The sequence below is a fragment of the Carlito syrichta genome, unplaced genomic scaffold (genome assembly GCF_000164805.1).
Source record: "Carlito syrichta isolate Samal-C Ts95f unplaced genomic scaffold, Tarsius_syrichta-2.0.1 Scaffold309653, whole genome shotgun sequence".
In the NCBI taxonomy this organism is placed as follows: Eukaryota; Metazoa; Chordata; class Mammalia; order Primates; family Tarsiidae; genus Carlito; species Carlito syrichta.
Genome location: NW_007253749.1, coordinates 208693 through 221289, shown reverse-complemented (window position 1 = coordinate 221289; position 12597 = coordinate 208693). Strand labels below are relative to the sequence as shown.

Genomic DNA, 12597 nt, shown 5'->3' with positions numbered 1-12597 from the left:
TCTAAATTAATATGCTCCCAAAGTATAGTAAAGGCTGGATCCTGATGTGGTAGGTCCCTCCCAACAGGTTTGGCATTAGGTATATCAGTCCCTGATGTATATGTCTTCTATACACTTGCCACATTGTATTGACAAAGAAGTAAAAACCATCAGATGCCAGTGTATGCTTCCCCCAGACACTCTCAAACAGCCAGGGACTTGACTGAGTTACTCAAATTTGGATTAGTTGCTTGTTCCAATTTGGTTGGAATGTTCTTTATTTGATGATTTTGGAAGACAGATGATAGACTTTAAGTGACCCCAGTTCTTTAAGTTATCAAAGACTGATAATAGGATGCCAGTGATAAATAAGGCCCACAGATGTGCTTTACTTGATTAAGTTGTTGTGTTTTCTCCCCATTCCTTACTTAGAATTAGTTTTCTCTTTACACAGGTATGAACTTTCCCCTTCATTTGTGGTGCCAGTATAGCCTTGAAGGCTTGGGAGTTTGTAATTTTGGGTTAGGTATAAGAGATTTCAACCCCCATGAAATCAGCAGAATCCATGTCTAAAGGGCCTTGTTTTCTCAATGCACTTGGACAAATTTGTTTTGTTTTATTTTTGAATTGGAGTCTCACTCTGTCACCCAGGCTGGAGTGCAGTGGCACAGTCATGGCCACCCCAGCATCGACCTGCTGGGCTCTGATGATCCTTCTGCCTTAGCCTTCCAGTTAGCTGGAACTACAGGTATACACTGCCATGCCTGGCTATTTCTTTTAAAAATTATATCTATTGTAGAGACATGGTCTCACCAAGTTGCCCTGGCTTGTCTCGAACCCATGGGCTCAGGCAATCCACTCACCTTGGCCTCTCAAAATGCTGGGATTGCAGGTTAAGCCACCGAGCCGGGTCCAGATTTATAACTTAGACTAACACGCATGTAGATGGGTGGGTGGGTGTCTGCTCCAAATCTGCTTCTTTTACAAATTACATACAGATGATGGCCAATGCATCCTGGTAACAGAAGCCTAGTATCTCACACTTATAAAGTATTTCTTTCTTCCAACTCTACTTCCTATTCTCCCCTTTTGTCCACCCTGTACTCCAGTCTTAGTGACACCCCCACTGTTTGCTGAATGTATCATGCTTTTTCCACTGATGCCCAAAGTTGGGAATGTCCTTTCCAATTCCATTCCTTTTCTGAGCTCCTACTTATTGCTTGATAGACAACTCATGTGTTCTCTCATCCAAGAAACTTTTACTGACTTTCCCAACCAGTGTGGTGTCCACACTTCAGTTATGACAAATAGCACCCTGTGGCTGGCTCACACTCTACCTGTCTCCCTCACTCTTCTCCTCCCATCCCCCAAAACACTGGGAGCTGCTGTCTGAGACAGTGACGCTTCCCTCTCATTTCTCTAGTGCCTATCTCTGCCTCAAACATAATAGCTACCTGGTAAGTGCAAACACCAAACAGTCTAGAACACAGCAGGCATAGATAGTCAGAAAAGGTGATGTTTCAATTAAGTGTTGAAGCATAATGAAGAAAGAGTTGGGCTGGCAGGGAAAATGGTCTTTCTAGGAGAGGGAACAGCAGCTGCAAAGGCCAGGGAGTGAGAGTGAACACCGCCTTTCAGGAAAGATTGGGAATCATGTTGCAGAGTTGCAACATTAGGGCCCTTGGGTGTCGTGCAAAGGAGCTTGCTCTTCTGCCTGCCAGGTTGTCCCACCCCAGGTCATGAAGCATCCCAGACTGCGCATGGAGCCCTGAGCTCCTTAGATCATTGGTCCTGGAGGGCTAGGAAGATTAATGACCCAGCACTGAACTTGCTCCTGACAGCTGCTTGGAGACTCAGCCACTCCTAATGCAGCTGATCTGAGAAGGCCCCAAGTCTCTGCAGCCTTCTCTACCAGATGTCCTAGATCACAGTTCTGCCCTCTGATTTTTGTACCCCATGCCAGCCTCTTGTCTCAGGCTTCCCAGGCTCAGCCTGACCCAAATCAACACCCAAACACCCACTCCAGGCCCTGAGCCCAGCTTGGGAATGAAGATTTGCAGCTCCAGCATGTCTCCCTTTGGAGAGAGCATGGCTGCCAGAGCTCTAACTTTTCCAACCACCCAGATTCTATTCAAAATCCAAGTGATTCCTCACAGCCAAGTCTCAACTTCCTGGGGGCCCTATGAGTGGCTGTACCCCAGCTCAGAGTCTGATCACTCAGTTGGTCTGCAGCTGTTGTTGGGTTCACCCAACCCCCAAAAAGTGAAGTTTGTCATACGGTGTCCTCACTTTGCTTGGGACTATTACTGACCTTGCTTTAAAACCATTAGGACTCAACCGGGCTCGGTGGCTCAGCCTGTAATCCCGCGCCTTTGGGAGGCTGAGGTGAGTGGATTGCCTGAACCCACAGGTTCGAGACCCGCCTGGGTAGCGAGACCTCATCTCTACAATAAATCAAAAAATCAGCCGGGCATGGTAGTGCATGCCTGTAATTCCAACTACTTGGAAGGCTGAGGCAGAAGGATCGCCGGAGCCCAGCAGGTCGAGGCTGCGGTGGCCAGGAGCAGCCACTGCACTCCAGTCTGAGCGACTGAGTGAGACTCTAACTCAAAAAAACAAACAAACAAACAAAAAATCACTAGGACTCACACATGCTCTTCTGTCCTTCCCCACTCAGCATGAGTGTGTACTTAGACATGAGCTCAAGCCAGATTATCTCTGCTGAATTTGGGGTTCCAGCACTCCAGTGGATCCTGATCCATTGCTCAAACTGGTAGGGACTCTTCCCCTTCCCATTCTGTCATCTGATGGTTAACTCCTCCTCCCTGATTGATGTCAGCTACTACCTGGGGTAGTAGGGGTACAGAACCAGCAGAAGAAAGTACCCAGTCTTCTGACTCATAAGCAGACATTACCATATAGTGCAGTATTAACTTACTGTTATTAATTTATCAATAGAGTCATGTCAATTGGAAATATACCTAAAATGTATCACCTTCCATTTAATATTTTCAGAATTCTATACACCATGACCTAGACTTCTAACAACATAGGCTGTCAAAGCTAGAAGAGAAAAGAATGGGGTGTGGTGGAGCTAGCCCCTGATGTGCACACACTGAAAGCAGAGACTGTACCAAGGACTTCATAACTATGTTCTCCAATACTCTTCTCAACAGGAAAATATCATTACGCTTATTTTGCAGATGAGAACACAAAGACTTTAAAAGGTTATATCAATCTCCTAAGGCCATATAACTAATAGGTGGGGAAAAACTGGCAATCCAACCCAGACCTTACTCTAAAGCCCATAATTTTAACACTGCATACAGCATTGATTATAAAGAAGAGAATGCACTATCTCATATGGGTCATAAATCAATGGCCTATAGAAGTGTTTCATTTGTGAGCATAGTTAGAATTTCCTTCTGTCTTATTTCCCATTCATTAAATGTGGACACCTTTAGGCAGGGCAAGTACCTCCCTATGGCCACAGGCCTCACCACTCCCTATTTTTTATACCTGGCTTTATTTATGCATTTCCATTACCTTCCTGGCCCCAAAACTTTGTAGTTTGTGATTTAGGCCAACTCTGAGTGGTTTAAATAGAGGTACAGAGAAAGGATGTGTCTTCCATAGATCAAGTAAGTAATGATGGTAAAGGGACTGACTAGAAGCAGGGACACCTGCCTGATAATTGGGCCAGAGCCCATCCTATTAAGTTTAGCGTCCATCCTGTATTCCATGTCCATTGTAGTTTGCTTCTGATACTCTTCATCTCCTATATGAGAATATGTCTATTTGCTCTATTTAAGAAGCTACCCTGAGAAGTCACCTGAATCCAAGATTTTCCATTCATGAATAATATAATATTTTGGGGATGGGACTCAGTGGGAAAGAGCATAGGAACCACAGAAATTCAACATATTTGGAATGTCTAATGTGTTATAATTTAACAAAGCAAGAATCTCACTTTACCAATTTCCTTGTTAGAGGAAATGGGTCTCTTTTCAAATAGCCTGCCCTTATACAACACTATCCAAGGCTATTAACACTGTCAATATTTTAGCTATTTGAAACCCACACGATTAGCTCAGTGTGTTTGAAATAAAGGCTAATTCCAGGAAATGTCACCTTTTCCAAATTTAGGCACAAATGAATTGATAGACACATGCAGCCCCGAACCCGATCTTCTTTGTGTTCCACCAGGTTGTGTAGAAGGTTTCCATGGCAGCAGAGTCTTCATGGCTGACTTAGATCTCTGGAATATACCCAACAATCACTCGAGGTGCAGACTGCAGATGACAACAATCTGTCTAATGGCCAGGCTTGACCATGCCGCTGCCATCTCATAACCTCCCATGGCTGCCACTTTCCTGAAGGAATGGCAACTTGCTGTGGCGGCAGTAGATCTGGACCTCACATCAGGCGCATATGTCTGTCATTAACAACGATGTTAACACTGTCATTTAACTGCAGCAAGTGTCAAGTTTTCATCTGCAAAGTGGGAATATTGATATTCACCTTGCAGGGTTACTGTAAAGATTAAATGATAAAATGCTTTTAAAGTTTTTGGCAACTAATGACAGTAGCTTTATCCAAATGCTTTCCATGCATTGCTCATGAATTGCTTTATGAAATTCTCATAATAACACCACAAGGAGGATGATATTACTATCCCCATGCTACGCAAAGGAAGTTAAGGATCAAGGGGTTAAATAATTTTCCCAAGTCTCTGTGACTATTAAGTGACACAGCAGAGATTTGACCACAATCTTCAGAGTCTGCATTCCGCCCTTGTTTATCAAACATAGCGATGACGATGTTGATGATGATGATGATGATGACAGCGATGATGTGGATGGATAGAAACCCAACAAAGTTCAACTAAAGCTCAGCATTCAAGGTTCTTCGCAGTATGACTCTGACTGACTTTTCCAGCCCCACTCGTTACCTTTCCACCCATGTAGTCTATCCGAGTCCAGCTGAACTATTCAAAGTCCCCAAACAGGCATCTTCATTTATGCTTCTCTCTGTGCCTGAGCTTCTTTTCCCACCCTCTTCTGCCTGATCTGGTGTAGACACCTCTTTTCTGTAAAGCCTAGCCCAGTATCCCACCACTCTATGACTTTCCCTTCTTATGTTCCAAGGCCCTGTGGACAAACCTGTTATAGCCATCCGGTTGTTGTACTGTGTTCTACACTCCTCTGCCTCCCACCCTCAAACCCAGATTATGAGTCCTTTTGACATTTGTCTCTGAATACTCAGAGGCACATAGTAAGTATTTCATAATTATTCACAGAAGCAAACACATCATATGTGTGGCTCCCACATAGGCTGAGTTCCACCTCTGCTAAACTATACCTGGCTTTCCACCCTCTGAGTTATGATTGTCGTGCACAGCAAGCGCCCCTTAGCTAAGACGTGATTAGAGGCCACAGCCCTGAAGGCAAGCAAGTGGTACTTGGGACTGGAAAAGCCCTCCCAATACTGGTCAGAGTTCTAGCCCACTAGCATGTCCCTTTTGTAAGACCATTGTGGCCACTGAGCCTGATAGAAAAGGAAAAATACCTTTCTTCCCAATAAGTTATTTACTTCTGGGGCCAGCTCAGCTAAATTTCATTTTTGCCATGTGCATAGTAAAATTCCTGTCACCTAATTTTTAATACTGGTTTTGATGCCACAGGCAGAAAAACAGCTAGATTATCTGTTCCCAAGAGCAGCTCACAGTGTGACCACTTTGGAGGAAGAAAAAAAAAACACCTCTGGGTTGTACACAGAACAAGTTGAATGTAGCTACAATTGGGAATAAATCAGAACAGAACACCCATAAGGTTATTTAAGTAGTGGCCTCGGGGATGACATCTGTACCTTGGAAAGCTATCAATTTCTCACCCACAGGGGAGGAAGAGCACATGAGTGAGGTAAAGCAGGTAAGAGTGTAGGGGATGGTAGGAACTGTCAGGCAGACCACCAGGGAAATGATGGTACTCACTTTCCATCTTTTTAGTAACACTGCCATCTACTGAAACTCCCCACTCCTGTTTCTGCACCAAATCCATGGAGGCCTACAGTCAGTTTTGTTTACACATTTTCTTGTGTGGTCTCATTTCTCATTTGATTTACTATTCCATTTGCTGTTGTGATGTTCCCCCATCCCCTTTCAGAAATTAATTCTGTAATTATCCAACTTTAATAGCTGCTGATTTGGCATCTGCAGGAAATATTGGAGAAAATGTACCACTACATTTCATTTGCATATTTGAGAGACAGTGAAGCAGAATTAGACTTTTCCTCAATTACTTATTGTGACCTGAATACAGAAAAACTATTTCACCAAATGGAATTCTCATTTGCATACTAAATTTGTCCAGTTACCATCATAGTATGAGCAAAGAGCTAAAGTTCTTCCCCACACAGTGCTGTGACAACTTAAGAAGTTTATCTTAAAACTTGGACTTCTCCATGGAGTTTTCATGCCTATTAGAGGCAGCAGGATGTGCCACTGTCTTCACTCTGTGTCACCTCATCCTTCAGCATCGTGGTGGATTTTTGCAGAATGCATCCATCAGTAATTGTTTAACTACAAGACTACCCAAACCACCAGCTGTGTCATTCCAATTGCAGGTACGCTGCCTTGTATAAAATATGGCTAAGGAAGCCAGACACCCTCTCTCACAATAAGGCCATTGTACCTGGAAAGGTGCACAATGCATGTATGACCATGCATTCTGTGAGAGCTGCAAAGATCAGAGACCCATTGAACAAACATATCTTGAGCTTGGGCCGGCAGTGACTTTCAGATCTTCCCCTCACCAACACTAGTCACACAACTTTCCTGAGCCTCAAGCACCTGTAGAATGGGTAGGATCTCATGGACTTCAAAGATCTGCTTGTGAAGATTAATGAAACAGAATTCCTGGTATAGAGGCAACCCCCAAAGCATTTTGGTTCCCAACTTGTTCCAGGCAGGAACTGTCTTGAATAGCAAGGTAAGGGTTCAGACTTTAGGTAACTCATTGGCTAGAAGACATTTGATTTAGGGGTCAATTGTTTTTATCCATCTGCTAGATGATTAAGGCAATTATAGTAGGTGGTCTTTTTTTTTTTTTGAGTTGGAGTCTCACTCCGTTGCCCAGGCTGAAGTGTAATGGCACGCTCACGGCCATCCCAGCATTGACCCACTGGGCTCAGCCAATCCTTCCACCTCAGCCTTCCAAGTAACTGGAACTACAGGCATGCACTACCATGCCCAGTTAATTTTTTTTTAATTGTACAAACGAGGTCTCACCAAGTTCCTTGGGTTGATCTCGAACCTGCAGTCTCGGGCATTCCACTTGCCTCAGTCTCCCAAAGTGCTAGGATTACAGGCTGAGCCCTGTAGGTGGTCTTTAAAGAAGGCCCCAACAGTTCTCTCCTGCACACACATGCCATGCTCTTACATCAGTAGGAGAGATATATGTTTCCTCCTGTTGAGTCTAAGCTGAGTCCATGATCTCCTTGACCAATAGAACATTGTACTGTGAAAGCATCACTGGCTTGTCCCAGCCCTACATCTTTGGAAGGCGTATTCCCTTGGGAGCCTGGAGCTGCTGTGCACCTTGTTGGAGAGTCCACTTGGAGGGACATAGGCAGAACCAGACGGAGCCCCAGGATTCCACTGATCTAACTCAGCCAGCCCAGGGGCCCCTCACTCTGGGAGCCAGGCTTGCTCAGGGACCATCTCTGTAAGTCAACAGACCATCCTGGGTGGTCCAAACTTACCAGCACCACATGGAGCAGAGACAAGCCATCTTGACTATTTCTCTTCTGAATCCCTGACCCATGGAATCATGAGATATTATGGCGTAATTATTGTTAACTTTTTACTCCATTTTGCCCTGGGTTAGTCTTTTCTTATAAATGTTTAAAAGTGAGGGCTGGGCTCGGTGGCTCAGCCTGTAATCCCAGCACTTTACAAGGCCAAGACAAGTAGATTGCCTGAGCCCGCAGGTTTGAGACCAGCTGGGGCAACTTGGCAAGACCTCATCTCTACAGTAAATCAAAAATTAGTTGGGCATGGTAGCGTGTGCCTGTAGTGCTGGCTACTTGGAAGGCTGAGGCGGAAGGATCTCCGTAGCCCAGCAAGGCAACGCTGGGGTGGCCGTGAGCGTGCCACTGCACTCCAGCCTGGGCAATGAAATGAGACTCCAACTCAAAAAAAAATGTGAAGCTCATTCCATTTCACTCTGTGTATTCCTGTTTGTTGGATTCATAGCCACTTTATCATCATATGGCAACAGAGGAACAAGAGCCAGAATAAGAAGTCCAGTCACCAAGGGAAATAAAGACATAAAACTGAGCTAGCCCTTTTTTTACTCCTGTGCCAAATACTACAGATTTTCCTTTGTAGAAAGTGTTCTCGTCCTTACACATCAAAGCTTCTGCTCCTCTGCCCTACTTCTCACTGATTTCAGGGAACTTGAAATATTTGTATGAGGTCATTGCCATTTTCAAGCTGTGATTAATAATGCCAACTAGTTGTCATCTTTTCCTGAAACATGTTGCCTCCTTTTTAATTCCTGGAATAAACAAAGTTGGTACCTTTGTCTCCTAAGGGTACTCAGACCCCATATAAAAGCTACTTCTATGCAAAAGAAAGACCAGGTAAGACCAGATTTAAGACCAGGTCCACCAAATGGGGATCCTTAGAAATTGTTTTAATTATCAGAGTATATGTTTCCCCAGTGATGAAAATGAAAGGAATAATCCCCATAGTAAAACTGCTATCAGGATTAACTAAGTAGTGAAAGGGCCACTATTTAGTATCACATCTGGTACATAATAGTTGCTTGATTCAATCAATTGCCTTCCATCTGTTGCTTATAAATCTAATGTTGTACCTTTTTAAGGTCCTCCTTAATTCTCCAGTCTCTTTCTCGAAACTTCTAAGGTATTTATTCTTCAACTTGAGAGTACTTACTCAGATTTTTGTCTTGTTCTGTTATTCCAGTCCTTCACCCATACCAATTTGTTTCCTTGCAATGGGGCAGTTAGTTCTGCCAGGACAAAACTTGAGAGTAAGCTTTGACTCTGACTTCCCATTGCCTGCAACCCATTCATGTCAGAGGTCTATGATTCGATGTATGAACAGGCCTCTTTACTCCTTTCTTCATACCTCCCCACAGACACTACCTAATCCAGCTGTTGCCACACATCACCTAGACTGCAGACAAAGCTTTCTAGCTGCTGCCTCTTATCACTTCCTCACAACCCCAACTCCCAGTCCACTCTCCACCAGTCAACATGATATTTTTAATATAAAACCTGATAATGTCATCCTCCACTCACTTGGGAGGTTCCTTGTTATGCTTAGGATGAAACCCTGTACATTGGCAAGGTTCCCCTCCCATAGTCTCTATTTTTAGCTCTCCATGTTGCCCCTGCCCCAGCCACCTGCAGCAAGTCCCTTACTTCCTTGTTAATAATGGCCGCTTATCTTTCAGGGCTTGCTTTAAGTTCACCATCTAACAGATGGTTTCCCTGACCTCCACCCCTTCATCTAGATTAGATTTAATTAGATCTGTCCCCACCTCCATTTCCATTACTCTCTTTTGGCACCCTGTTTTTCCCTCTGTATATTGCCTATCATAATTTGTCCTTGTACTTTTATTTGTGAGCTTATTTTCATTTAGTCTGTTTGCACTGTCACCACCTCCCTGTTGTCCCTGTAAGTGCAGGTTCTATGGCCAATGCCTGTGCCCAGCTTGCTAGCCATGCATGCCTTGCACAGAGCACAGAGCCAGAATCTCAGCCAGAACCTATGGGATGGATTAATGTACAGAGCTGTGAAAGACTTCTGGTCCCACCAGTGCCCAGTGTGGTGCTTAGCACCTGGGACTTGCCTTATGAAAGTACAGTTATTTTCATTTTTGAAAATTTGGCTGCTGCTTTTAAAAAGTCACTTTGCCAATAGGAGTGATCTATCTTGAATGGCTTTGGAAGAATGGGCACAACTCAATCAAGGGTCTAAGACACATTGGTGCCTCCCCTGGAAAGTGCATCCTAAGGATGGCTCTGCTAATTCAGGGCACTGAAGGCAAAGGTAAAAGGAACAAAGGAATCTTGGGCCAGGAGTTTAAGAGATCAATCATGTGAACAAGACAAGACATGTGTGTTCATCAGCAGGTACCTGTGGGTGATCTTCATGGTACAACCGAGGCAGCAGCCTCACCATGATACACATGATCCCAGGATTCATGATCACAGCATCACCTTCATCCATCCTGCTGAGAGAGGAAAAGCAGGACATCAGACACAAGACTTCTAGTCTCTTCCCCTTTTCACCCAAGCCAAATTTTCCCAACTGAACAATGACATTGATAATACTACACTTTCCTCCTAGAGGAATAGATAATAATGCTTCTGTGCTCTAAGGCATAGTGCCTGGCACATAGTTGCCACTCAATTTAGTTCCCTAGTCTTCTTCCTCTCTCTCCAGATATGTGGGGGATTAGCATGTTCTTCTTTCATATTAAACACAAGCATACATGCTTGCACACATGCATGCACATACATACACTGTTTTCTGGATTCCTTCAAGATCATGAACACACTCTTGTGTGTCCCACCCACTGCCTGCAACTAACACCCAGATAGCACTCATAGAGCAGCCCTCTGAGAACTCTGGAAGGTAAATGGTACCAAAGAACAAAGCAAACTTGAGGCACCATGGAACTGGCCATGAGTTTCCTGGGCTTGCCACCTCCAGTATCCCCTGGTGTGGACTCACAGGTAGCCTAAAACCTGGAGCTATTCACCAGGTATAGACAAGATGGAAAGAATTCCAACAGAAGTTTCCTATTTCTGGGCTGAGGAGCAGGAAAGGAGGCTCGTACAAATCACAGATCATGATGGAAATTCCCTAGGATTTTATTTGTTTGGTTTCTCCATTTTTGCCCTTCTTCTGGACAATTCCCTCAGGAATAGCAACAGCAACAACAGCTAGGCAGCCTCTAGAACTCTCAAGGAGGAGAAATATTTTCTCTGACCAGATAAACTGTGGTCCAAAGGGCAAGGTAAAATCCTTATTGCTGCTGTTGCTGTTGTCTTCCCTTTTTCCTTTCCTGCTTGACCCCAGAGAGAGATGCAATTGTGGAGAACAGCAGAGAAACAAAAGCCCCAGTTTTCCAGGCAGAGAAAGAAGGGGAGCCCTGAAAGCCAGAAAGTGCTAGGAAGAAGATAAAGAGGAGGAAGATGAAGAAAATCTGACCACTAAGTTGTGTATTAGCCTCAATTCTGACTGTGTATGTGTAGATCTGGCCCTAACTAGAGGAGTAAACAAACACTGAGACTGGCTACTGCATGAGGCAAGTGGAGTATACCTCAAATCACCCTGCAAAGTCTTTGAAAACTCAGTTGATCCTGGAACCACAATCCACAGAAGGTGGATAGAAACTAGCTACCTGAAACTAAGCCAATTGCCTACTAAAACAAAATCAACATTCTCCCATAGAGCACCAACAAAAGACAGAATTCACAAGATAACATTCAAGATATCCAAGATAAAACCTGAAATTGCTCGACATAGAATAAACCAGGGTCTCAATATCTCACAAGGAAAAAGTTAACTGACAGATGCCAGGACTGAGATGACACAAACATTGAAACTATCAGATAAAACCTTTAAAGCACAAAAAAAGCAATAAGAGGAAAAGTAAACTTAAAAACTGAAAAATCTAATAACTAAAAATGTTAAAACTCACTGAATGACACTAGAATGAAAAGAGAATAAAGAATCCATGAACTTGAAGTTGGATCAATAGAAATGTACCAATCTCAACAACAAATATGAAAAATATTTTTTTAAATGATACAACCTCAAGGTCATGGGTCAGAATAAAAAAGGATCTAACCTTCTTGACACTGGAGTCTCAGAAGAAGAGAAGAAAGAAGATGGTGTAAAAGAAAAATCTTTTTAGATTTTTAAAAGAAGTTTTAGCCACTCTTTCTTCAAATTTAGTGAAACACATAATCTTAAAGATTTGAGGAGCTTAGCAAAACTCAAATGAAATAAACATAGAAATTCATCCCAGGCAAATGTTAATCAAGTTGCCACACCCTGAAGACAGTGAAAACAAATCTCAAAAGCAGCCTGAGAAAAACAACACATTACATCTAGGGAAATAACAATTTGAATGACTAAATTTTCACATGAGAAAGCAGAAATAGGAACGTTTTTAAAGTGCTGCAAAGAAACATACATAATTCCATATCCAGCAAAAATATCCTTCAGAAACAAAAGAAATACACCCACAATGCCCATTCTCACCCTTCCTATTCAATATAGTATTGGAAGTCCTGGCTAGAGCAATCAGAAAAGAGAAGGCAATCAGGGGTATCCAAACAGGAAAAGAGGAAGTCAAGTTATCTCTCTTTGCAGATGACATGATTGTGTACCTTGAAAACCCAAGAGAATCTGTCAAAAACCACCTTACACTGATAAAGACTTTGGCAAAGTCTCAGGATATAAAATAAATGTGCAAAAGAAAATCGCATTTCTTTACACCAATAATAAACAAACAGAAACCCAAATAAAAAACACAATTCCATTCACAATAGCCACAAAAAAAATGAAATCTC

General features: G+C 43.2%; 1 protein-coding gene across 1 annotated transcript in view; it reads right to left on the bottom strand.

Moving 5' to 3' along the window:
* LOC103269967 (WD repeat- and FYVE domain-containing protein 4-like) overlaps window positions 1–12597 on the bottom strand; it is a 116471-nt gene that overhangs the window by 60318 nt on the left and 43556 nt on the right. The window contains exon 12 of the mRNA XM_021717323.1: window positions 10148–10241. Within this exon, the coding sequence (XP_021572998.1) occupies window positions 10148–10241 (94 nt within the window). The remainder of the gene's footprint in view (window positions 1–10147; window positions 10242–12597) is intronic.